The 24,507-nt window shown below is 46.2% G+C and overlaps 1 protein-coding gene across 1 annotated transcript in view; it reads right to left on the bottom strand.

Moving 5' to 3' along the window:
* The window catches only part of PKP4 (plakophilin 4), a 234,729-nt gene that overhangs the window by 3,845 nt on the left and 206,377 nt on the right, over nt 1–24,507 (bottom strand). Inside the window, exons 12-20 of the mRNA XM_054722743.1 lie at nt 19,337–19,520; nt 16,231–16,348; nt 14,625–14,816; nt 14,254–14,427; nt 11,260–11,410; nt 7,840–8,035; nt 2,853–2,937; nt 2,612–2,729; nt 167–295 (exon numbers count right to left, since the gene is read on the bottom strand). Coding sequence (XP_054578718.1) covers nt 167–295; nt 2,612–2,729; nt 2,853–2,937; nt 7,840–8,035; nt 11,260–11,410; nt 14,254–14,427; nt 14,625–14,816; nt 16,231–16,348; nt 19,337–19,520 — 1,347 coding nt within the window. The remainder of the gene's footprint in view (nt 1–166; nt 296–2,611; nt 2,730–2,852; nt 2,938–7,839; nt 8,036–11,259; nt 11,411–14,253; nt 14,428–14,624; nt 14,817–16,230; nt 16,349–19,336; nt 19,521–24,507) is intronic.

The following is a 24,507-nucleotide window of genomic DNA, read 5'->3' as shown; positions in this document are numbered from 1 at the left end:
CAAGCAGAAAAGGCAACAGCCCCCAAAGCAGGAAATGGAGAGACTGGAACACGGTTCGCTGCTGGGGGACCGACTCAGGGCAGGCATCTGTCCAGGCCGCCGGCTGGGGGCCTGGAAACACACAGCTTCTCGAGGTACTCTATCACACACCCCACTGGCATCTTACCAGGGTACAGGCCTTTATGTGTGGCATCCCCTTGGCTATTGTAATACTGCATAGGTGGCTGGGTCCTATCGTATTCAGAGCGAGGGTCTCTGATTCCTAACAGTGCTGGTGAGGAGGAGGTGCTGCCGACTGAAGGGAGAGAGAAGCAAAAGGAGGAGGGAGGGAGAAAGAGGAGGAGAAAGAAATCAGACTGTCAGTGGCTCTGGAAAAACAAAGGTCAGTAATTAGAAGTGCCGTGCAGCTGGCGCTAAATATGAGCTCTTAGTGGTGCTGTGAGTGCACAGCAGTCGGCCCTGAGCCACCGGGAGGCGACCTGCAGGCCGGCCCCTGCGCAGTGCTGTCAACGCCCGAGGAGCTGAGCTGCGACTGCCCAGTCAGACGCGCAGCGCAGATCACGCAGGGCCCCAGCAGCGGCCGCGATGACTCCATCGGGCCTTTGAAACTGGGTGAGAACAACTGACCAGCCAGCCATGCAAGAGTTACAGTTGCGAAGTATAAGCCCAGCTCAGCTGCATGTAAAACACCCGTCTATTATCCTTTATGTATAGCTCTTGAGTAAGTAAATATTTTGATTTCTAATTATTTAAAAAATATCTGCATCTCTAAATGTGTTTGAATAAGAGTGCCAGACCATAAAATTTATCATTCTTTTTATGGTGATAGGCTGCCAGGGAAACTATGTCAACTCAGTAAGCCCAGCTATCAAGAGGCTCACGGTGGGCCAAACGTTTAATAGCATATCTATCCACGGGTCTCCTTTTGGACATTTTTGCACAAAAGGACAGCACTGCTTATCTTTTTCCTTTCTCTCAGTAAGAAATCATCTTGCCTGCGCTGAAGTTAATTATAGATGAGTCACCCATTAACCTGCTGGACCTGAAAGCATGGCGCCGGGACCGGGCACCAGCAGTTCTGCTGTGCTGATGCTTTCAGAGAAAGACCGACATTCACAGTGTCCCTTTAAAAGTCACTTCACTTCGGGGTTGCTCCGTGTCACACAAAGGTGAGCACTCCTGGGCAGTGTCCATGTGCTGCTCCCCATGCTCACTTTCTAGAAGGTGCTAGAACAGACAGCACACCCACCTGCCTCCACAATGACATTAGCGAGGCTTCAGATGTGCCCACAAGCAGATACCACACTAGCTGAGGGATGGGTGACGTGTCCTTAGCTGAACAGAACCCAGAAAGGTACCTAGGAACCTGGATGGGGGCTCGCCAACGCTGTCCAGTGTTGCAGAGACCCCCAAAACAAGTGCATTGGCTAGTAACTCGTCTTCATCTATCTGAAATTACCCTTTGCCTGTACATATGCCTTCTGTTAAGCAGCCCAATCTCTTCCCCTGGCACCCCCTTTTCTAAGCCCCGAAGTAATTCTCAGCATTTTTATAAAGAAGACAGCCTCGGGCCCCACCTGGGAGCTCAGCATGGATGGAAAAAACCAAGCATGGGTCTCTCTGAAGACAACTCATATTTTAAAAACTAAGATATAAATATACACCATACACAGTAGGCACAGATAATTTAAAACAATTCCTAGTGTGAGTAGGGACGTCCATTTATGTGACAAGAACCACTGGTCATATATTAGTCTTTTTGGACACGTATGTCCAGATGAGAATACTGCCTATAGTGGCAGAATACAACTAATCATATTGATATGTCTGAGTGAGAGACTTATAGTTAAATAAGATATTATTTTTTCTGTTTCATATAGGTAAGAATTAAATTTATAAGACTGACTTGGCTTGGTAGTAATATTCTGTCCTTACATGTAAAAATAACATTAGTCTGAGTCTCAAATCATTCTTTCTACCCAAACACAACCAATGAGTATGTAGCAAATCAAAGGGACTTCCTGTAAACGCACCTGGAGGGCCTGTTCCCATTAGTCCTGACGCTGGGGACTGAACACAGTGGGGGATGGAGGGTCAACTGTGAGGAAGGCAGAGGAGACCACAGCTCTCCCAGGCTGTCGGTGTCAAGATCTTGTCTAAAGGACCCTGTTTGTTAAGAGTTTTCACTCAGAAAACTCAAGATCACTTTGGAAGAGATTCCAAATTGACGACCAGCGGGTAGGCAGGGCAACCATTGTCAGGCACCAACTTGGGGTTCTCAACTGTGCTCCTCCACTTTCCTGAACCTGCACCCCCAGGTCAGCTTGTAAAATGCAGATTGCTGGGCCCCTTCATGAAACCAGTGAAGCTTGGGGGAGGGAAAGGACTGGGACCCTGGGATACTTTTATGCATTGTAGTTGGAGTAAACTTGCATAAACTTTTAAAATGAAAGGACTTGGAAAGTGGGTTTGTTGCTTACAGTCTCATGTAATTCCCAAAGAAGGCTGGAAGAGCAGAGTGTTTGAATATGACTGGCTTAACCAGCTATGCACAGTCTTCTCTGGTTGAGAAATAATGTTCTCTCACCAAGGAGGGAGTTTACCGACTAACCTGACTGAATGATGGGTGACATCTGTTGGTTGGTGGTAGACAAGGAAGGGTGTGATTTGAATCGGTCTCGCTCTAACGTCGACACAGGTGTAATAAAATGGTTCTGATTCCACCCATCCTGTGGAGTCAAAGCGGAAAAAGAAACCTCTCAAAATGAATAATGACATTTCATTACAATAAATGATTACGAATGTGCACTCTGATGAATGCTAATTATGCCAGAGCTATTCCTGTAAGTTACCTTTTTATAAATGCTCCGGAGGTCCCGATATTGCCATAATGTATTCAAGACCTGGGCCGCTGCCTTCACCACTTTCAGAGATGATCTGGGGAGAGAGTGTGGATGTTAATGGGTGTGGATGGCACAGCCTCAGGCTGCACCTGAAGAGATTCAGGCTATAAACCAGGAGCCAGGAGGCCCTCTCTCCAAGGACCAGACAGAGGGCACAGAAGATGCTGCTAGAAACCACCACCAGAGTCAGGCACACCTGGGAGTCGGTTAGGCTCAGGGGTGGCAAGGACCAAAGCGAGGCTCCCAGGTAGTCAGCTGTGTGGTGAGAAACTAGGGTTGGTGGAGCCTGTGACCTCTAAGTTGAGGGCGTGTCTCAGCCTCCCCATGGGGGGCCCCCAGGGTCCCCCACATCTACTAAGGGGCTGACCTCGCTGGGGCTTTAGGATTAATGTGACCACGACCACACACCCTGAGTGTCTGAGGACCCTCTCAAGTTAATTTAATGTCTCTCCTCCTCCATTATTAGGCCTTGATAAAACACCTTCACTGCCTTATCATTTACCCCACAAATGTTTACATGTACATATGTGCTCCAAAGTTTGATTCAGAAAATATGGTCCGTTACCACGTCCCCTCTCTGGAGACACACTGCTGACCCAGGCACTGTGTGAGCACCGCTCCCAGGCGCCGCATTTCACTCGGGGGCTGTGTCTGTAAATCGGTGGCCTCGCCAGTAAGTGAAGAGGCAAGTGCAGCTTCCTGCCTCAGGGGAGGTCTTCAGATCCCCCACCGGGGGTGGAGCCGTGCTGAGGCGTGAGGATGAATTCTTCAGAATTCATTTTAACATTAAAAACTGACTTTGAATGTATATCACGGATCTAAAATCTGATGGTCTCTTTCACTCCTTATTTTCCCAATTATACCCTCACGAAGCGGAGGAAGAAGAGAGGCGAGCAGGTTGCAAGCTGTCTCCACCCCCAACAACAGGATATGTTGCTGCTATGGAGGCTGAGGTCCTTAGCAAGGGCAGAGTATAGGCAAACTCAGGGCCTTCACCTGTCTTCCTCCATCACTCCTCCCACCAAGACTCACTCTGCTTGGTGTTCCTGACAAGTCAAGGGCAGAACCAGGTCAAACCAATCCACTCAAAGCCTTTCTATATTTTATGTTTTCAAAATGGACCACAGAGCAAGGAGATACTTCAAAGAAATGAACAGATGAAATTTCAGACACCGCGATGGCCTCACAAGGTCTTTACCCCTCCAACCCCGACAATCCCACTCTCAGTGGGTCCTGACATTCCTGCTGTTATTCACCTCCCTGTCTCTAAGTGTTAGCAGCAGGACACAGGCAGGAAGGCCGACCTATGGCTGGCTCATACCCGCAACACTCGACAAAGCAGGAGCCTGCCAGGTACACACCTTGACACAACCGGCCAGGCTAGGTATTTTTAGAGAAAAATTCTATGAGCAGAAACTTGACTCTCAAGAAAAGCAAGTAAGTTTCTCTGCTTCCCTTTGCAGCACAACTTCTAGAAAGAGTTATGTATTCTCATCTCTAATTTATCTCCTCCCACCTTCTCTCAATCAGGCAAGTCTCGACCCTCGTCCTACCTGATGGAGCAGGAGCATGTGCTCATCTCTGAAGCAGCTCCTTGACAAGTGCTCACCTCTGAAGCAGCTCCTTCACTTGGCTTCTGGGGTACCACATGCCCCTGGTTTTCTTCTGAATGAGCCCATTTGCTGGCTCCTCATCTCTTTGACCTCTAACTAAGAGGGACATCAGCCCTTGAGCCTCTTTTTCTTCTCGATCTACATTTACTTCTTTATTGATTTCAGCCACTTCTCTAAACATGCTATTTATACACTGATGACTCCCAAATTTACATTTGTAGCCTGGACCTCTAAGATGAACTCAACTTAAGCATATTCTCCTGCTGACCAGACATTCAGGTGGAGTCCAAAACAAACTGCCTGCCTTCCCTAAAACCCGCTCCTCCAGCAAGCTTCCCCATGCTGCTAAGTGGCAATTCCATCCTATCTTTAGCCAAAGACCTTGGAGTCATCCTTTGACATTCACCTCCTCTCGTGCCGCTCACGCAGCCCTTCAGTGAATCCCACTGATGCTACCTCCACCCATGAAGAACCGACCACTATTTCACCACCCCAAGTGCTGCCCCACGAGTCTTCACTTGGGGGAAGGGTCTGTCATTATGATTCCTTCTAGGGATGTCAGATCGTATCCTTCCTCTGCTGAACACTCTCCAACAGCTTCCGGTTTTACTCAGCGTAAAAGTCTCAGTCCTTAGCTTCCCCACAAGGTCCTTTACTTCTGGTCCTTTCTCTTCTCCTCTTTCCTCTTGACCGGCTCTGTGCCAGTCCCACTGGCTTCCCGCTGCTCATCACACACGAGGCACTCCTCCCTCCATCTCAGGGCCCTTCCACGTACGCCCTCTGCCCCAACCCTCTTCCCTCAGGCACTGTCTCCCTGAAGCCTGCCCTGGCCACTCTGTCTATAATTGCGATCCCCATCGCCTTCCCTGATTTTATTGCTCACAGACCACTCAGCACCATCCAAGTGTGTTTCTCACTCAACTGATACCTCGTCTAGCTCTAGCTCACCCCTGGGACGTAAGCTACCCGAGGGCAGAGGCTGCTGTGTGATCCACTCACCACATGCAGCACAAGGCAGGTGAATGAAGAAGGAAAGTAATGATATGTTTGGAAGACAACTTGATTTGATCTAGGACTTTCTGAATATCTTACTTTGGGGAAAAAAGATTAGATAGGGTAATAATTTTTTTTAAAGATAACCAGGTTTTGGTACTGGTTCAGGATTTCCCCAGCTTCTTTGTATGTCTTTCACAAATGAAGGCTAACAACATAGTTGTTTTCTTTTATTTTTTTTTTTTTAAATTTCAGAGAAGAAGGGAGAGGGGGAGAGACAGAAACATCAATGATGAAAGAGAATCATTGATCAGCTGCCTCCAGCACCCCCGGCTCCTCCAACCCCACCCCTGCCAGGGATCGAGCCTGCAACCAGGGCATCTGCCCTGACCAGGAGTCGAACTGTGACCTCCTGGTTCATAGGTTGATGCTCAACTACTGAGCCACACTGGCTGGGCTAACAACATCTTAAGAGCACAAAAAGTTATTACCGTACCTCAGGGAGAGGGGAGGGACCTGGACTGGGAGTTAACGAATGGATCTTAGCTTTATCTATGACATTTCATTTCCTTTAAAATAAAAATGACTGTGTGCTTTTATTACTAACTAGAGGCTCGGTGCATGAAAATTCATGCACTGGAGAGGGGGGGGTCCCCTCAGTCCAGCCTGCCCCCTCTCACAGTCCGAGAGCCCTCAGGGGCGGGAGGCGACCCGGCAATCAGGGGAAGGTGATGCCCCATCACACCTCTGCTGCTGCCACTGCCAGCAGTGCAAGCCTCAGCCGGCCCTGGTTACCTGAGCCTCAGGTGGTCAGGCAGCCACCACCTGAGGCTTGCCTGCACCTCAGGCCGGCCCTGCACGGCTGGGGTTTGAGAGAAGTGGGGAACTCTGGAGGCAGGTATGCAGAGCAGCTGGGTCCGCCTGGGGGCAGGCCTGGCCTTGCCACGTACCTGCCCTGGCGGGGCTGAGGGGACTGGGTGCCGCCATCTTGTGGCTGTGGGCGCTGCCATCTTTGAGGGCGGGGCAGTCAATGACTATTCCCTTATTGGCTGTGGGCGCTGCCATATTTGTGATGGCGTGAGGGTCAATTAACATATTCCCTCTTTATTAGATAGGATGGAATAAAGATTCATTAAAAAAGGACTGAAAGGAAATACGGTTAATGTTGATAGGTGTAGTTTCTGAGGGATGAGAATACACTTTGTAACATAATTCTTACATCTTAGAAAATCCTTCAAAAGTATAAACTAAAAGACCAGACAAGACAGAATGAGTTCTAACACTGCCATTCAGTCAATTAATAAGTATTTACTGAGCACCTGCTATAGGCCAGGCTTTGCTGATGCAGAGGATACAGCAGTGAACAAAAAGACCAAGTCCCTGCTGCAGGGGGAGAAGCCAGAGAAAGCCATAAATAACACAGGGGGAGTCAGTGCTGTGAGAAGAGAGCAGGTGGAGGGAGAGAGAGGGAGACCAGGGATGTTTTACTTCAAGTGGCTGCTGTGCTATTGTGCTGCAAAAGCAGCCCCACTTCCCACTTCCTTGAAGGAGACTCTGATTGGATACTAAGCCCAATTCATAGTTCTGCTATAGCTCCATAACAAAAACCTTCTATTTTTGCCACTGGTTCTCTAATCCCTGCTTTTGTTGCTTTGTCAATTAGGTGTCACCCAAAAGCAAAGGGAAATGTAGGAGACAAGCCCAGGGCACAGCCTGAGGCCACACAGCAGGCCCTGTGCAGAGTGGTGAGTTTAATACACTCTGGGCAACCCTCAACAGAGGATTGAAGAAGATGCTTTTGAAGAACAGGCCTGAAGCAGAGAGGAAGGAGCAAGGGAAACAGCGCCCCAGATCTTCCTCATCATGCATTTCTGATTCTTCTTCTTCCAGGGTTGGCACAACCAAGTGTAGAGGTGTTATAAAAAAGACCAGGAAAAGGACCACATGACTGCAAACCCGCTGTAAAAAATGCAGAAATAGCCTTGGCTGGTGTGGCTCAGTGATTAAGTATTGGCCAGTGCACCAAAGACTCTTGATTTGATTCCTGTCAAGGGCACATACCTGGGTTGTAGGTTCAATCCACGGTCTTGGTTGGGATGCATGTGGGAGGCAACCAATTGGTATGTCTTACCTCCCCCCCCCCCCGACCCCCCCGCCCCTCTCCTGCTCTCCCTAAAAATCAACGGAAAAAACATCCTTAGGCGAGGATTTAAAAATATGCAGAAATAAACACATCCTTTCCAATAGGAAGCATATCCTGGACAAAGGCCCTTATCACAGGACAATCCCAGGAGTGAGGCTGTGACCTCATCTCCCTGCAGCAGACTTGCCTGTCTCCTCTGCCCTTGGTTATGTTCACCAGCTTTTCAATGCCCCCAGAATCGGCCAGGGCTTTGGCATTCTCCATGTTTTTGCTGGTGACCTCATGCAGAGCACAGCAGATGGCCGCCATGGTCTCATCAGACAGCACACTGGGGCCCGAGCCGCCGGGGAGCCGGTTGACCAGGTCTCGCATGGCGTATTTACCTGCCAAATGCAAAAGATTTCATTCTACTTTCAGAAGGTGCAAGGTTTTTGTTATTGTTCTTTAAAGATGGCGGCTGGGTAGCCTCATAAAAACAAAATGCCGAGAGAGGAGATAACAGGGGAACCACCGTGAAAGGTAAAAGGACAGACACAAGGGGAAGTTGACATGTATTGCAATGGCACATGAAGAAATGAATGATTTAATAAAACATTACTGTAAATCGCTGACAGAAAATGTAAGTCAGTGGATCAAACTGAATACACCAATCATGTTGCTTTAGTTCAACCGTTTTCGTTAACAGTTAAGAAATAAAGGAATTATGATAGTAAATTTTATTCTTGACTCAATTCTCATGTGTCAAAAATACCTCAGCTTCCTCTTAAAGCTCTAAAAGCTGCCCTTTGAATAAGGTTTAGCTGGACAAAGTAGGACCACCAAACAAGGGTCTTCATTACATTCTCCTGGATCTCACCACTTGAACCACGTACAGTTCCGCATTTTTATCAAGTTGAGAATACATACCAGCTGTTGACATCAGTAGTGATATCAATGTGTTCATTTCTTTTAAAGAAGACACAAGATAATTATGGGTCTATTATCTCCCTGGAGCAACTCAACAATAATAACGTTCTTGATAAGACAGGTTGGGGAGTCCACTAGCTACTGAGGTATTTAAGAAACTCAATTTCTCGTACTCCTCTCCAAAAAGAGATTATCTCTTGCTTTTCCAATTTCAATTACCAAGTGACAAACTGGAATAATTGCACTACAAACAAAAGAAATTAACTGAAGCCCAAGTAAATATTTCCTTAGTTTTTCCCCTCAGCTAATAATTGAGTGGATATTAAGGGCTTTGGTGAAGGACCTATCTGTATACGCTGGTGAGCAGCGGACAGGCCCTGAGCACACACTGCGTGCCTCAGGGCGAGCCACAGCGCACACTGTTGCACAGAGCGGATAAGCTGTGATGACACCGTAAGCCTGAAGATAGATGTGGTTTTTAAGAACAGATGGTAAGTTAGCACTAGTGATTTTGAATACTCATGAACGACCGAAAGGTCCATGACGTGTAATTTGTCATTCTGCTAAGATACCACATTAAACAAATTGTACTCCTGACTCTTGGGATAAAGCGAGCAGGGGTGGGGAACGTTCGGCCCGCAAAATCATTTCTGGCCCTGCCGAGGCATTAGGGGCGAGTTAATTAAATGTTTGACCAAATATAGAAGGCTAATTTTTAAGTTCATAATTTTGTGTGGCCCGCAAATGATGTTATAAATATCCAGGTGGCCCCTGACAGGAAAAAGGTTCCCCACCCCTGCATTAGAGCCTGCAGCTCCAGACAGCTGGGTTGGTTGGACTCAGGTGAGTATGCAGCTGACAGAACGTTAGTTGTAAAAATGTCTCTGAAGAGAAAGTCCGCTGCTAGTGCTGGTGATGGATGCGAGGAGAGTGGCAGGGTCAGAGAAGGGGACGGTTCTTAGGAACAGAAGTGCTGGGCAACTTAAGAGTCCGGGAGGGACTCAGACCTCAAAGGAAGGAAGGAATCTTTATAGGGACACAAGAAAAAGTGGCTCATGAGCCGGTCCAAGAGTGCCGGGTGGGTAAACAATGCTCACCAGTGGAGAGAGAAAATGCTCGTCAAAGTTTAAAAGGGACGCGGACATTCACAGACAGCACAGGACGCAGTGGGAGAGGCGGGGACTCAGTACAGGGACAGGCTCCTTTTCCAGGAGGACTCGGGCCAGTGCTGCTGGCCCTGCAACTTTTGCTCTCCCGCGCCTCCTCCCTGTGGTGAGTGACAGGCCATGGGGTTTATGTTGTCAACCCTTTATTTCTCAGCATTAAGAACTCCCAAACCACTTGTGCTTTTTAAAAGAAATGCAAATACAGATGTAACAAAATAACTTTAAAAATCTCTTTGGGGACCGACAGGATTTCTCTTAAGGAAGTGTGGGAAGTAAGTTATGACACATCTGCTGGAACCAGGCTCACACTCGACTGCACGAACAGAGGCTCCTTTCCTCTCTGTGGGGATGATGTGGCTCAAAGAAATGGGGTGTTGAGAGTAGGGTAATCTAGGCGATAATTTAGAATAGCAAGTGTGCCACTGAATGCTCACAGCAACTCTTTAAGGCAAACATTACTGCCCTTGTTCTTTCTCTCTCTTCCCATCTTCACCTCGGTCTCCCTCCCTCTCTAATGGCAGGTGTGTTTTAATTACTTCAATATATATTCACGAATCCACACAAGGTCTTGTGAAATTTCCCTTGCCTCTCTCCTGAACTGTCACCAGCTGCGGGACTGGCATGGAGCTTGGCGGTTTATAAGCAGCTGCCTCACCTCTCATCTCATTTACACAGCAGATCCATGGTGAGGGGAGCAGGCATCGTCAGCTCCCTTTCAGAGAGTGGCTGAGGGAGTTTTCAACTTGGATGAAGGCACTGAGCCCTAGTAGGCTCCATACAGGACCCTCCAGGTTCCACAGCCAGTGAGCAGCAGAGCCAGGATTTCACCTAAGTCTGGGAGGGTCTCTGGTCTTCTCTTTACCCCACTCTCTGCTTGAGATATGGCACCGCACTGGAGGCAAGCGAGCTAAGCCGGCCAGGGTGCACAACTTGAAGAGCTGCTCATTCTCAGGTTCATGCAAGGGCCAACCTTATGCTTGGGTGGATGTGAGGATAAATGCCTCCTAAATGTACCGTGTGCTTCACTTGCCTTACCCTCGCCTGACCCTGCCCTGGGGGGAAATGGCCTTGGGACAGTGACTCTGCTCCGCCTAGGGTGAGCATTTACCCAGATCCGAGAGGGAAAAGCTACAAACCTTTCATGTGGTTTCTTTTTCTTTAAAGTAGGAAGATTGTAGTGTTGGTACTATTAGCCTCAAGTCAGGAAAAGAGAATTAAACATTTTCTTGTTGCTCAAGAAATGAACCTTTCTTAGGAAACAAAGACATCAATTCCATTAAGTAGTGCTGTAAAGTATAATGGAAAATGCTAGCTTTTCTGATTAAGGTTTAATTAATGAGCCCGCCTCTTGATGAAAAGGAATGGCCACAAAGAAAAGCCAGCAGGGGTACCCAAAACTGCCGAGAAAACAGGACAGGACCAGGACTCAGTTGCTAATCATTTTAAATGTCATATTTGTATAAATCAAAAGAAGAGTTTTATAAACGCTATAGTTACTCTTCCTCTCTGTAGCTCACCTGGTCACCAGTACGTACCTATGAGCTCCTTGTTTCGAACATCTAGTGCCATATTCCTCAAGGCAGTTGCCACAGAAGAAACCACTCTGTCGTTATCCATTCTCAGAAGCTCTACAAGGATGGGGAGCCCTTTTTCTTTGCGGACGGCTGCCCGGATATACGCTGCAAACTAGTGAGAAAAACAAGGCAATTAGTAAAATAGAACAGAGTTCAGCTCTCAGATGTTATTGTTGTCTAAAAATGATGAACTAATAGATTAAATGTTTTCTTTCCAATTGGAGATTAAATCTGTGGTGTCAGTAAAGAGAAAAATCATAGTTTGGGATAAAGATAGGCTAGGATGACTGATTTAAAAAGAAATCTCAAAGCCTGAACATCTCAAACCACCATCTGCCAGATATTGTGCAGAAAAGAGAAGGCAGTGATTACTGGCTGCCTCAGCTACATACACACGATTAAGGAAGAATCTCGATCTTCTCTGCAGTTGGACCCAAGCCAGGTCCAGAGGCTATAAATAGGATGGCAGAGGCATAACTGATCAGCACGCATTAAAGGAGAGCCTGTCTCCATCAAGTCATGCTTTTTCTCTCTTGTGTCTGTAACAATATTTAGAGTTCAAAACCTTTCAAAGAGATTCCTTGGAACAATCCCTGCCTCAGAAGAAAATGAATTTTCCAGAAACACTGAGCAATACAACTCACGTACATTGGTAAAAAGTAAGTATATTCCTGTGTAAAATGTTTTCTCATTCAAGATTAGTCAGCTGCTATTGCTTTTTAAAATCTACAGTCCAAGTCTTTTGCAGGGCTGAACGATGAGTCAGTCTGTGCACCACAGGAATGGGAAATGAACGCCAAGTTATCAGGGAAACACCAAAAAAATCAGAAAAAGGTAACATTTGAAAATGGGCCTTTAATCTTGTTTTGAGCTTTCACTGACATTTTTACCAAGGCAAATTGTCTTTCAAAATTCAGGGTAATTGAAAAATGCTGCTCATTAAACATCTAATACTTTACTGCTGTGGTCAAGACCTGAGGACAAAGTTCCGCCAGCCCTTTGTATTATTTTGAAGATTAAAATATGTGATTGACCACTCAGTCTCTTGAATACCAATAGCATAGATTATCTCAATAATATAAATAAGAGGAAAAATGCATTTCAAAGATCCTATTAACATTCTTCATATAAAACAAATACTCGTATTTTCCAAATGAAATCTCCAGGGGGAAACAGAGTGCATGACTGCCGTAGGGCCGGCAGCTCTATCAGCCTCTCTCTGACGCCTGCAACAGAGCCAACGCCTGTCTCCCTTGGAGACCACGGCTCAGCCCAGCCCAGAGCGCCTCCCTTCAGAGCACTGGTCATCACTGCTCCCCAAAACAGCTTCTGACTGGGTAACCTCTGTGGCCATGATTACCTGGTTTTCTTAACAAGGGTCCAATATTTTGATTTACTATTTTAGATGCTGTTCATATTTTAAATGAGTTTACCATCTAACTTTCATTTACTAAATGATCCCAGAAATGAAATTCTATAGAACTTAAATCACACCTCTTTTAATTACTATATCTTCTTAAAATTATCATCAAATGATCCTTAAGTCACAAGCTGGAGGTGACTGCTGAGTCACCAACAGAAATGTTATGAATACAAAATTATATGCTGAGCACTGTCGTAGGTCCTCCACATTTATAATCTCCTTTAATCCTCACAACCACCTCATGCGGTAGGTATTATCTCCATTTACTGATGGGGAAACTAAGGACAGGGCTATCTGAGGCCCCAGCTAGTAAGTGGAGGGTCTAGGATTCAAAGCTGAGGGTTCTGACTCCAGAGCCAATACTTAGATGCTAAGCTATTAGCACTTTAATTAAAAACAATAACAAAATAACCAAACTGGCTTAGCAGTAGCCCACAATTATCAGTATATATTCATAACAGCAGCTGGCTGCAGGCTTAGCCATGCTTTTTATTCTCATGGATAATACAGTGGCCAAAAGATTCTCATTTGCGAAGTAGTGGTGGAGGAGGTAGCCAAAAACAAGCATTATAGTAACTCTACTAACATACACTTGTCAGGACATTCCTAGAGGATGAAAATGTTTCCAACAAGGACTGTCTGGAAAGTTGCTAGATGACATTTAAAAGTTTTGAGGACACGCTTAAAGTGGTAATGGCAGGACACGACCTTCATTCTCATAAAGAAGTCACATGTGGAAACAAAGGCATGTGGAAACTCACCATGTGCATGTTCTGTGAGCACCTGAGAGAGGAGTAGTGGCCCCTCTCCTTCGCTGCATCGCTGCCCAACCCCAGCTCTACTGCAGGCCCTCAGCATCTCTTGCCTGCTCCCCAGTAAATCCCAGCCTCTACTTTCCTCTTCTGCGAATTCACCTTCTGCACAGCTCTACCCGATAGTGCCCACGTCGGCCTGTGCCACTTGTCTGCTTAACCCCTTTTGGTGGTGCCTCTGGTCTGTGGGTCAGGTCCCAGCTCTTGAAGCTTGGCAGTCACACCTGCTCGCGATGCCTGGCTCCACCAAGGGCCACTCCATGCCCTGCCCGCAAATGCTCCAGCAACCAGCCCGCAGTCTCCACTCACACTCTCACCTGAGGCCTTCCTTCTCTTGTCCCTTTACCTGGGTCACTCCCTCTGCACCCCAACCTCAGACTCTGCTGGCTTAGTTCTGCCAGCAGAACTAAGAGTCCCTTTGGAGAGTACCACCCCTCCAAGAAATTGTGCTTGCCTCTGGGTCTCCCCTTTCCTGGCCTTTCCCTCACGTGCTGGGCTGGAATAGATGTTCCCCACCAAGACCCCGCAGCACACACAAGCTATGACATCTACACTGCCCTGACTTGATCTGTCTGCTGGGCCATGCCATACTCATCTTTGGATCCCCAGAGCCAACTGCTGTCTCTCCCTTTCCAAACTCTGGACAACCATATCCCTTTCACCACCGCTGCTGACGTGACTGCAGAGATGGGAAGTGTGGACAGGCAGAAGAGGCCCTACCTTCCAGTTTCCAGCAGAGAGGTTCTGGAGAGATCCAGCAGAGCCCTCCAAGGTGGCTGGGTTGGAACTTTCTGCTAGAAGAGTCAGATATGGTTTTACCACCGACGGATGCCACAGCATCTCAACCCCTTTGGGGGACTTTGACAGTCCTGGAATAGGACCAACTCCATCCCACTGAAAGACAGAGAGCACAGGTTAAATGAAGCAAAGTGAACACAATCTCCAACATCGGAAAACACCCTTCTCTGATGGGCTCAGCTCCAGCTATATAGAACAAGGGTATCATGAAAATACTATTTTTCTCAGCCAATATGTGATTTCTTACTCCCAGAAGAATGAAACTTTAGTTTCATGTCAAGTAAAATACTAACTTGATCCTCTTGTGGCGTTCTCTTTTTCTTTTTCTTCTTCTTCCCCCAGCAGCTTGGCTCCGAGTCTTTGCTGGGAGACTCTTTGCCTAGTAAGTCATCCAATTCGTTCAGCCCCAGCAGTCGGGCCTGAGGGACCTCCAGTTCCAGCCGGTAGGACAGGTTCCTCAGGGTGCACACGCAGTTCTCCACGGTCTGAAACCCAACACAGCGTATAATTAAAACTATCCCAGCACATCAGTGCACAATGCTTCTGTACTGAATGCCAATAATATTAAATAAATGTAGAATATGAAAGATTTGCCTTTTCTTACAGGAACCTAAAACAGTCTAAGGGAAGAATTATGGTTCTAGAACTTCTACGGAATACCCAAAGGACAGAATGCAGAGCCATCCAGTACATCTGAGGATCTGATTTCATGCCAACTAAAATGTGCAAGACCCTGGGAGAGAAAGTGCCCAGTGTTTCTGCTTCAGGGCAGCTGCAGTGGCAAAATGCAGCTGAGCTGCCAGAACCTTACGCCTCACCAAGTCCTCGTCATGACAACAGGTGTGACCAACCCTCTCTGGGGACTGCCCTCCCCCCAAGTCCCATCTTTGTCTCCTCCTTCCACCTCCATACTCTCCCTACTCTCTGTGCAAAGTTCCATGATCTCTTTTCTCTGTGGAGAAGCTGCCTTCTGTACTTGGTCTTTTGCTCCTAAAGCTTGTATCACATTTCTAACTGGGAGGCCAACAGTCACTTCACTGAGAGTGCCTCAAATCAAGTTCAGCTTTTGCTCAGCAAGCTCCCTTCCCACTTGCTCTCTCCTTCATTTTCATTTGCAGATCTCCTGGTTCAACAAGGCTCAAATAAAAACCTGGCCATCACCATCTTCTCTCTCTCAGACCCATATTTACAACCCAAGGACTTCTTAGGGGCTCTCCCGGTTCCGCCCACGGTAAACACCAAGTACCCAGCCGGCCTTGAACTGACACTTTTAAGTCCCTCCTGTTGTTTCTCCCGACCTTCCTCAGTCCCTGCTCCTGAAGAGCAGAATGCCTGTGCTAGGGCCAGGATGGAGAAACCAGGAGAGGGGGACAAGGAGCTCGTGCTGGGAACAGACCATCCTGACACTGGAGGGAGGGGAAGGGCCAAGACTGGGATGTAAAGAGAGGCACCTGAAGTTGGTGCTGGAGCCGGGCTGTGGGTGTACGGAGGGGTTACAGTGCCTGGCTAGGAACTTTTATCCAGTAGATACTCAAATACAGGTGGATCTGGTTCTGGCAGGAGGAATACAGAATTGGAGGGAACAGCAGCAGGGAAAATCGACAAAGGGCCCAGGGAGCCACAGAGAAGGTCAGGACCCCACAAGTGCTAGGTCCTTTACCACATGGAGTCCCTCAGTTTTCCCTGTCATGGTGCTACTTTCTGAAGTCGTCATGTCCCTTGTGAACTTGTAATTTTTAGAGATCATCCCCTTCCCCTCTCCCCGCTTTAATCTGGAGAGTAGCCCAATGAGAGGAGAGGCTCAGGAATTCCAGAAAGAACCAATGGCATGCAACTAGCGGTGTCAGGCAGCTGCTGTCATCTGTCATCGTGCCCCTCCATGGACAGGCAGGCACTGACCTTGCTGTCGTAATCGGATGTGTTCACACACGTGTGGATCACGTACAGCAGCGAGTCCACCAGCCCCTCACAGGATCGCATCTGCTTCCGGGCTTCCTCCCCTGCAGAGCTGAGGTTCCTAAACAGAGAGACACAGGGAGCTGCTGAGATGGACTCACCGGTAGCCACGAGCCTTACCTCAGTGACCTGAGAGAAGACGGTGGCCATGAGGGTTTGGTCTGAGTAGGCATTCTGGGGCTTACATTTTAACATTCCGAGAGCTCACAATAGCTACCTCCCCATGATCCACACAAAAAGAAGGGAGCAGGCGCATCTGAGCCTTCTCTCTTGCACATGTGGCATGCCACTTTCTAACCTCCTAAGATAATGATTTTGGGGGTTTATCCTCCTCAGTTTCCTCATAGGTAAAAGGGGAGAATAATAGTAACTATTTCATAGGGTTGTTGTGAAGAAGCGATGATCTGATGCATATAAAGCAATTAGTCAAGTGCCTGCCACATAAAATTCCCAGTGTTTGTCAGTCATGCTTGTTCTTTTAGACTCGCATTACCCGCCTTGTTAGGCCTGAAGGTCCTTCCAGTCCCTGCGACTATTATGTTTTGCATGTAGCAGGTGGCCATGAACACTTCTCGACGAACACAGGAAGCAGCATTTTTTGTATAAACATTCAAGTTCAATATGCACATTTTCTTATGCTGTAATTTTTATAATCTTTTCTTCAATTATTTAAAAAACCTGAAAATTGTTTTAGGTCTCATCCATTTTGAAATTTTTGATATGTTTGCCTTCATGAATTGATATCAAATCAGAAAGATCTATTTTTTTATGTCCCATTTGCAAGATTCTAGGCTAACTCTGAGATTTTTGCAAATTTTAAGATTTTTCTTTTCATCTTTATTTTTCTGGGGCCAGAAAGGTAATGTCACCTGTGGTCCTTCCTGTCACCTCTCAGCAGCTGCCTCTTGCATTCCTCCACGAGCTCCTGGCCCCTCGTGGCTGGTTCTCCTCTCATCTCGCTGCCTTTTCTTCTCAGCCTCTCTGCCAGTGGGTCCCTCTGGACTGTCCAGGGCTACATTGAGCCCTTCTTGCCTTTATCTCTGCCCTCTCACAGGTGGTCCTTCCTTCTCTCCTTGGCTTTAATATAGCCTTTGGACCCTTAACTCCCAAACGTGGATATTTAGCCTGGCCTCTCTCTCGATCTCTAGACCCATTTATCCAATTGCTTCCAGGATATTACCACACGTGTACCTAATTAGACATCTCAGAATGGACGTGGCCAACACTCTCACCTGCTCTCCCTCCGCCCTTTCTCCTCCCTGACTTCACCTACAGCACTTCTGTGCTCCTAGTTGCTCCAGCCAAAGAGCTAGGCGTTATCCGTCTATCGTCCCTTTCCCTTGCCCTGATATCCAGTACACTAGCAAACCCTGCCAGCTCTCTCTCCATGAAACACCCCCCATATGCCTACCTCTCCCCAGTGCCTGGTCTAGGCCACTGTCACCTTGTCTGGGTCACTCACTGAGCGGCCTCGTCTTCTGTCTCTATGTTGCCCACACTCAGTTCTCCACATCACAACCAGAAACCAGTCCATCACTCCCATGAGTCAAACTTCTGATGGTTTCCCATGGCACTTGGGATAAAGTGCAAACTCCGTCTTTGATTTAAAAAATCCTACATTATCTGATTCCACTCTGCGCCTTGACCATTCCTGCCCCTGAGTCTTATGCTACACATCACTGCTGCCTCAAACTCACGTCCTCCTGATGCCTCACCCTCAAATGGGTAGCTCTTAGGGTTTTCAGATCTTTGGTTTAAATTTCACCTCCTGGGAGAGACCATCTGATATTCAAAACAATCACCTAAAAACTCTGACACCACCCTATTTTTTTAATGGCACCTACTGTGACTTTTTGTTTGTCTGTCTTCCCCAATAGAACATGAGCAGGGATCTAGTCTATCTGGTTCACTGATTCCACAAGGAAGGCATTCACAAATGTTTATAACCATGAACCACTGGAGAGCCCGGGCGTGTGTCCTGCCCCTGGGCGTGTGTCCTGCCCCAGGGCCTTCCTGGAAGTCTGGCAGGCTGGCTGGCTGAGGAGTAATCGCAGCCTCCCTGGATCCAGGTGCGGGGAGAACGAGATGCTGCTTCCACAAATGACCAGTAGGTGATAGGAGCTGCCTTCAGACACAGGCATCTGAGTTAGGGAGCTGGCCTGTTTTCCAGGATCCTGCCTCTTGCCATCCCCCACCCTCGAGGGGGCCGAGAGTCACCTGTCACAACAGTGAAAGGCTTCAGAGCAGCAGGCAGGCCTCCTTCTGCCTCTCCCAAGCTCTCCGTTGCAGAGCTGTTTAGGTGTTAAATAGCGCTCACTGTGTGTCACATACTAGTGAAACGCTAAGCACTCTATACAAGCCGATTCTTCACAACTCTGAGGTGGTACTATTTTCCCTAAAGATGAGGATACTGAGGCTCAGAGTGGGATGGGAAACCAGGTGCCTGAGGCCAGAGCCCCCTCTCGTCGTCACCAGGCTGCTCTGTCCCGGGCACTCTAAGCCAGGGAAACTGGGCAGAAATTGAGCTCATGAGTGTGAACGGCAACTAATGAGCAATACTGCGTACACTTAAGGGAGGCTTTATGGAGTCTACATGCTAAAGATAATGACGGAAAATACTATTTGGGCATGTTTTCATTTACTTATAAAAACCAAACCCAACGACTGTTTAAACCACACACCTCTTTGCACTCTTTTAAAAACAAAAACGCTTTAACCATCACATTTTGAACTTAAAAACCAGGCTACAACATTAGCAATCAGGATGTGATAACCAGAAAAATGCTGGTCAAGTGGAAAACGCAGGAATTCTGGCAGAATTTCAGGCTGAAAGGCCCTTTGACTAAATCACAGAAGAGTCATTTATAAGATAATGTCTTTCAGGCTCCTAGTCTGAGCTCATGATGTTTTCTTCACAGGATAACCAAGTCTAGTGGCCTACATTTTGAAACAAACTTGAAAATTTAGGTAGGTGTTAACAAAATGAATTAAACCCTCCTATGATTTAATCACTGAATTCATTAGGAAAAAAAAAAGATAAAGTCTTTACCTCAGGCAACCTGTTGTGTTACGCAGAACGAGTGAAGTCTGAAATTTAATTTTATGATCATCATCAAAAGAAGAGTTATTCCATCCGGAGTGTGGAACGATCACAGTGTTTGTTAAGGTTGAGAGAGCATCTCGAATGATTGTCATCTTTACAGCATCACATGAGGATAAATTCCAAAGAACTCCTAAAAATGAGATTTTAGACATCAAATCATCAATGAAAGATGCTGCAGTTTTAGCAATGAAATAAACACACTTACTCTAATTGATGTGAACCCAGTCTGCTCTAAACCTAATCTATTGCATCCAGGCTGGGCTGGATCCCTGATAAATGTCGAATGAACATATGTGAGCTCCTGGCACTATTACAAAACTGGGATAGTCCTTCTCTCAAGTTTTAGAGCCTATGTATCAATCAGGCAAGACAACTATGGCTTTTGCAAAGCAAATTAGTTGCTCTGTGAGGTGAGGGGCACAATCCAATCACAGGTCATAATATAACGCATCTATGATTGTTGTAAAACTGCCATTCATTGCGTTTTCCCTGTCGTTCAATGTTCTGTGAGACAAACCATTTTTAGAACTTGGAATAAGTTTCTTTTTCTCAAAAGACGACATGTCTCTCCTCATCATGCTTTCTCTTCTTACTTTTGGTACTGGGACGCTCACACTTAATGCAGTAGCTTTAATGGCACAGAGGGTGGCTACATTTGCTTCATATTTATTTAGATAAGGTTTGGATATTTCTATTTCCACTTTAAGAGTTTTATTACCATGTGTTTTAGAAGTGCAAGTTACTGCCACTCCGTTTGGATACAGGTGAACCTCAAGAAATTAAGTCACCATACTGTAACTGACAACAAGATTGCTAGGACAAAAGACCTAAAATGTAGCTTATTAGAATGCTATCAAAATTGTAAGCACATTAGATTATCTTCATATCTGTGTCAACTATGAGGTGGCTTAAATTATTGTTGTAGCACACATATTTTCTAATAATTACTCTAAGAGCAAATTCAAGATTACATCTACTCTAATGTCATTTTCACATCAATGCATTTTCCTAAGTAAGAGGGAAGGAGGTGGAAGAGAAGCTGCAGTTCCTCTGTGGCCGAGGCCTCAGAACCCTGCATGCCTGATGTATCCTTGGCGAGCTGCTCAAGTCTGCACAGTGCTCTCAGAACACGCGGCCGGTGGAGGGGAAGGAGTCGGCAAAATCTGCCATGTCCGCGGGTGCAGGTCAGGCTTGTGAATGTGACTGAGCAAGAGTATGAGCCAGCAACAAGGACAGTGTGTAGTGACCCAGGAGCCAGCCTGAAAACAGCACAGGACCCTTTATGAGGGAGGGTGGTCCAGAGAGCTGACAAAAGCTTTTATTCTTTTTTGGGGAAGGAGAGGTAAAAGCAAAGGGCTAGAAAGAAGGTAGTGCAGCAATACTCTTGACGATTCACTAAGAGAGGACCACCCCTTGCCCGAAAGCTTGCCCTGACCCGGCCACATGGGGGCTGTGGGGATGGGGTGGAGGGAATGGTCGGCTCCACCCTGGGAAAACATGTGGGTCCTGTGTTGTACTCCACACTGTGCCTGCGCCTCTCCCCTTTCACGTGGCTTTGCCTTCTGTACCTGGGCTTCCCTTGCGCCTTCTGTACCTGGGCTTCCCTTGCTCCCTCTGCTCCTACCTTTTGCAGTTGGAGAGCCCACCAGAACCACAGCCTTTTAGGATCTCTGCCTCAGCAGAGCCCATCTAGTCAGGCCTGGAGAGGGACGTGGGTGGGGAGAGGGGCAAGAGTTCAAAATGAGGAGAAGGGAAGACCTTGCTTGGTCTCTGAAACCTTGTTCTTCCCACCACGACAGATCACTGCTTGTGTGGTGGCACACAGCAGGGAGGTCCTACCGGTGCTTATGGACCAAACTCAAATTCCACAGGCAGAGCTAGTCCTCCGGGGATTCTGAGAAAATGGGCTGTACGTTTCTATATAAAATGGTTTTACACTGTGCTATTTCTGGGCGTTTGCGGACTCAGGGCTGGCCCTGTGAGGAATGGGGGTGCTGGGAGTAGAGCTCATGATCCCCATCCAGTTCACCCAGAGCGGCTCCATACTAATCTCTCCTCAAGATTGGGTTTCTTTGGGTGTTTCTGTTTTAAAAAGGGTCTCGTGTCCCAAAGACATTTGAAAAGCACTGTCTTAGTGGAAAAGGATTAGAGGACTGATGACCACGGAAGGGGCCTGGGAGCTAAAGATGAGTCTCTGGAGGTCTGTCCGACCCCAATAACAAGAGATGGGAAGCAAGACAGAAGACGGAATGGGACGAGGCATGAAGGGTGCCGTGAATGGAGCTCTAACATTTCCTGCTAACAAGGCCAACCATACTCTTCCCAGGGCACTGATGGGGCCGCCGGGGCGTGAGCCAGCCACAGGCCAGCAAGGGGCCAGAGCCCAGGCTCTGGTGGACAAGGGTCATTTCATAACTGTCCCTGCTGACAGTTTTATGGCATGTGATTCCTAATGCCATCGGAGCAAGTTATCTCTGTCAAAGCTTTCAAATTCCTCACTCCACAAAATTCATCATGTAGGGAGAGCTGCAGTTTCTAATACTTCACAAAGTAAGTGCATCCCAGCAAAGTTAACAGCAAGGTAAGGCTTGTAGAAAGCAAAACCTATCATAATATAGGCTCTGGGTATAAAATTAGATCTCTCTGCAGAAAATTAAACAGCGTGAGTCACAAACTTCAGGTGAAAACATGACTAAGGGGGTGGTTCTTTAGTACGTTGGAGCTTGGAGTTGAGGCTGAGCAGTTGCAGAAAAGCTTGTTTTTCATGGGTCCTGCCTCCACTCCTGGCTGCTTCTAAGACCTGCTTTTGGTAAGAGGCTATTTCCCAGATTTGCAATTTTCCATGATTTTCTGTGTAGGTACAAGAATTCTGTACTGCTTTCTTATGTCATCCTACAGTTTACTAATAGCCTTTACATCTTCATGGGCTTGAAGAGCATCAATGTCCATAAATCAATGTAAACAAGAATAATGACCATTTGCTGTTTGTTCATTTTTTTTTAACTCTGTCTCAGGAATTGTGTGCTTTACATATAATACCTTAAAGAGTCAAACTGCACAAAATTAACTTCCAATTTATTTTGTAGGCTTGAAATTTTAAAATATGTTTTTATTGATTTTTAGAGGAAGGGAAAGGGAGATAGAAACTTCGATGAAAGAGAATCATGGATCGGCTGCCTCCCGCACACCCGCTACTGGGGATTGAGCCTGCAACACGGGAATGTGCCCGGACTGGAATCGAACCAGCAACCTCTTGGTGCATGGGCCAACGCTCAATTATTGAGCCACAGCGGATGGGCAAGGCTTGAAATTTTACATGATTTTTTAAAGGATGATAAGCATTTGTATTTCTAAATTTAATTTACATTTTATTAGGCAAGTATATTGAAGAACAAAACTCTATCACCCTATTTTTATGTCTTGTTACACATATGCAAGGAATATAACAGTTAATCAAAAATATTTGTTGATCGATCCAATTTAATATATTCTATTTGTTTTTGGATTTCCCCTTTATTTCCTTGACTGTCAAACTTAGCTATTGTTACCTCCCTTGCATTCAGGACTATCTTTAAGGTCTATGTGGAGAAGGTCAGAACAAAATTCTGGATCTTTAAGGTAATTTGCCAGCATAGTTTTGCCTGCCTTTCACATGAAGACTCAAACAGATGGTTGTTGAAACTATTATTTTAGCTATGGGTATAGAAGAATCCCATTGCTGCTCCATCTCTTCAAATCAACATGCCAAACTTCCCATTCCTTAAACTTCTAACAAGAAAGGATCAGTGTTGTCCAATTATAAATAGTTAAATTGCTAAAAATATGTAACCCTTCAGTAGACAAGCTGATTATGCTACCTTTTGGTCAACTGAGTTGATTTATGGATCATAAAACCAGTGTACCAGTAACATTGTAGAAAGTCAAGCTTTCATTTCTGCAACTTCAAAAAAATATTCAAAATTATTCTTGACCAGAAAAAAACGTGTGTGTGTGTGTGTTTAAATTTTTGCTGAGTCTGTGGCACTCAAGGGACCCACATAAAGACAGCTTGGCCATCTGCACTGTAAGTTATATGATCCCACCCCTCCTGCACCTCACCGCGCAACACAAAGAGCTAGGACATTTGGTGTGGATTTAATTGGCCATTTCAAATATCAAAGCAAATCTTAAGACACTGGCTTTCCTTCCTCACTTTCTGTTTCAAAAATAAGGTTATGGAAAGCCAAAATAACCTGTTCTGATGAATCAATATTGAATGTAGAAGGTTCAATTAAACGTAAAAGCCTTGGTTATGGGTTGATTAATTTAGCTTTTCTACTCAAAAGTAAAAAGCACCATTCTTAAGGCCAGCTAATAACACCTGTGTACACTCCACTCCACTAAGGTAGTAATAAAACAGTGTTCTCTCCACTTAGTCTGTATAGGGCTTCATTTATAGGTAGTAATAAAACAGTATTCTCTCCACTTAGTCTGTATAGGGCTTCATTCTCTCCACTTAGTCTGTATAGGGCTTAGTCTGTATAGGGCTTCATTCTCTTCACTTAGTCTGTATAGGGTCAGGAAGAATGTTGCCAGAGAAGTACGTAATGAATAGAAGATACACCAACTCCCAGAGGTAGAAAGGCTGATGAGCAAGTACAGAGCTGTGGGATGAGCACTTTCCATCATCATGATAAACCTTTAGCTCCAACATTCTAATGTAAAACTTGCTTTAAAAATATTTAGCAGCACACTCCATGATCTCCTGGTTCCCAAAGAGAAAGTTAAAAATAAACTATAATTTAGTTTAGAAAGCTTGAGGTATTTATTTAATTTAAAGCAATTAGCTATTTGTTGTGAGGACTAAGAATATAAATATACAAACTAATCTAGAAAATACTAGGCTGTGGAATCAAATAAACATAATAAATTGACGAACAAAACAGGCCCAGAGGCATCGATGCATGGAACAGGCTGACATATATCAGGGGTGTGTGTGTGTGTGTGGGGGGGGGGGGGGGGGGAGCGGGCGGGAAGGAGGATGGGAAGAGATTAACCAAATAACTTATACACATACTAGAGGCCTGGTACATGAAATTCGTGCACGGGGAGTGGGGGTGGGGATGGGGGTTCTCTCA

The sequence above is a fragment of the Eptesicus fuscus genome, chromosome 11 (genome assembly GCF_027574615.1).
Source record: "Eptesicus fuscus isolate TK198812 chromosome 11, DD_ASM_mEF_20220401, whole genome shotgun sequence".
NCBI classification, from domain to species: domain Eukaryota; kingdom Metazoa; phylum Chordata; class Mammalia; order Chiroptera; family Vespertilionidae; genus Eptesicus; species Eptesicus fuscus.
This window is presented reverse-complemented; position numbering and strand designations above follow the sequence as displayed.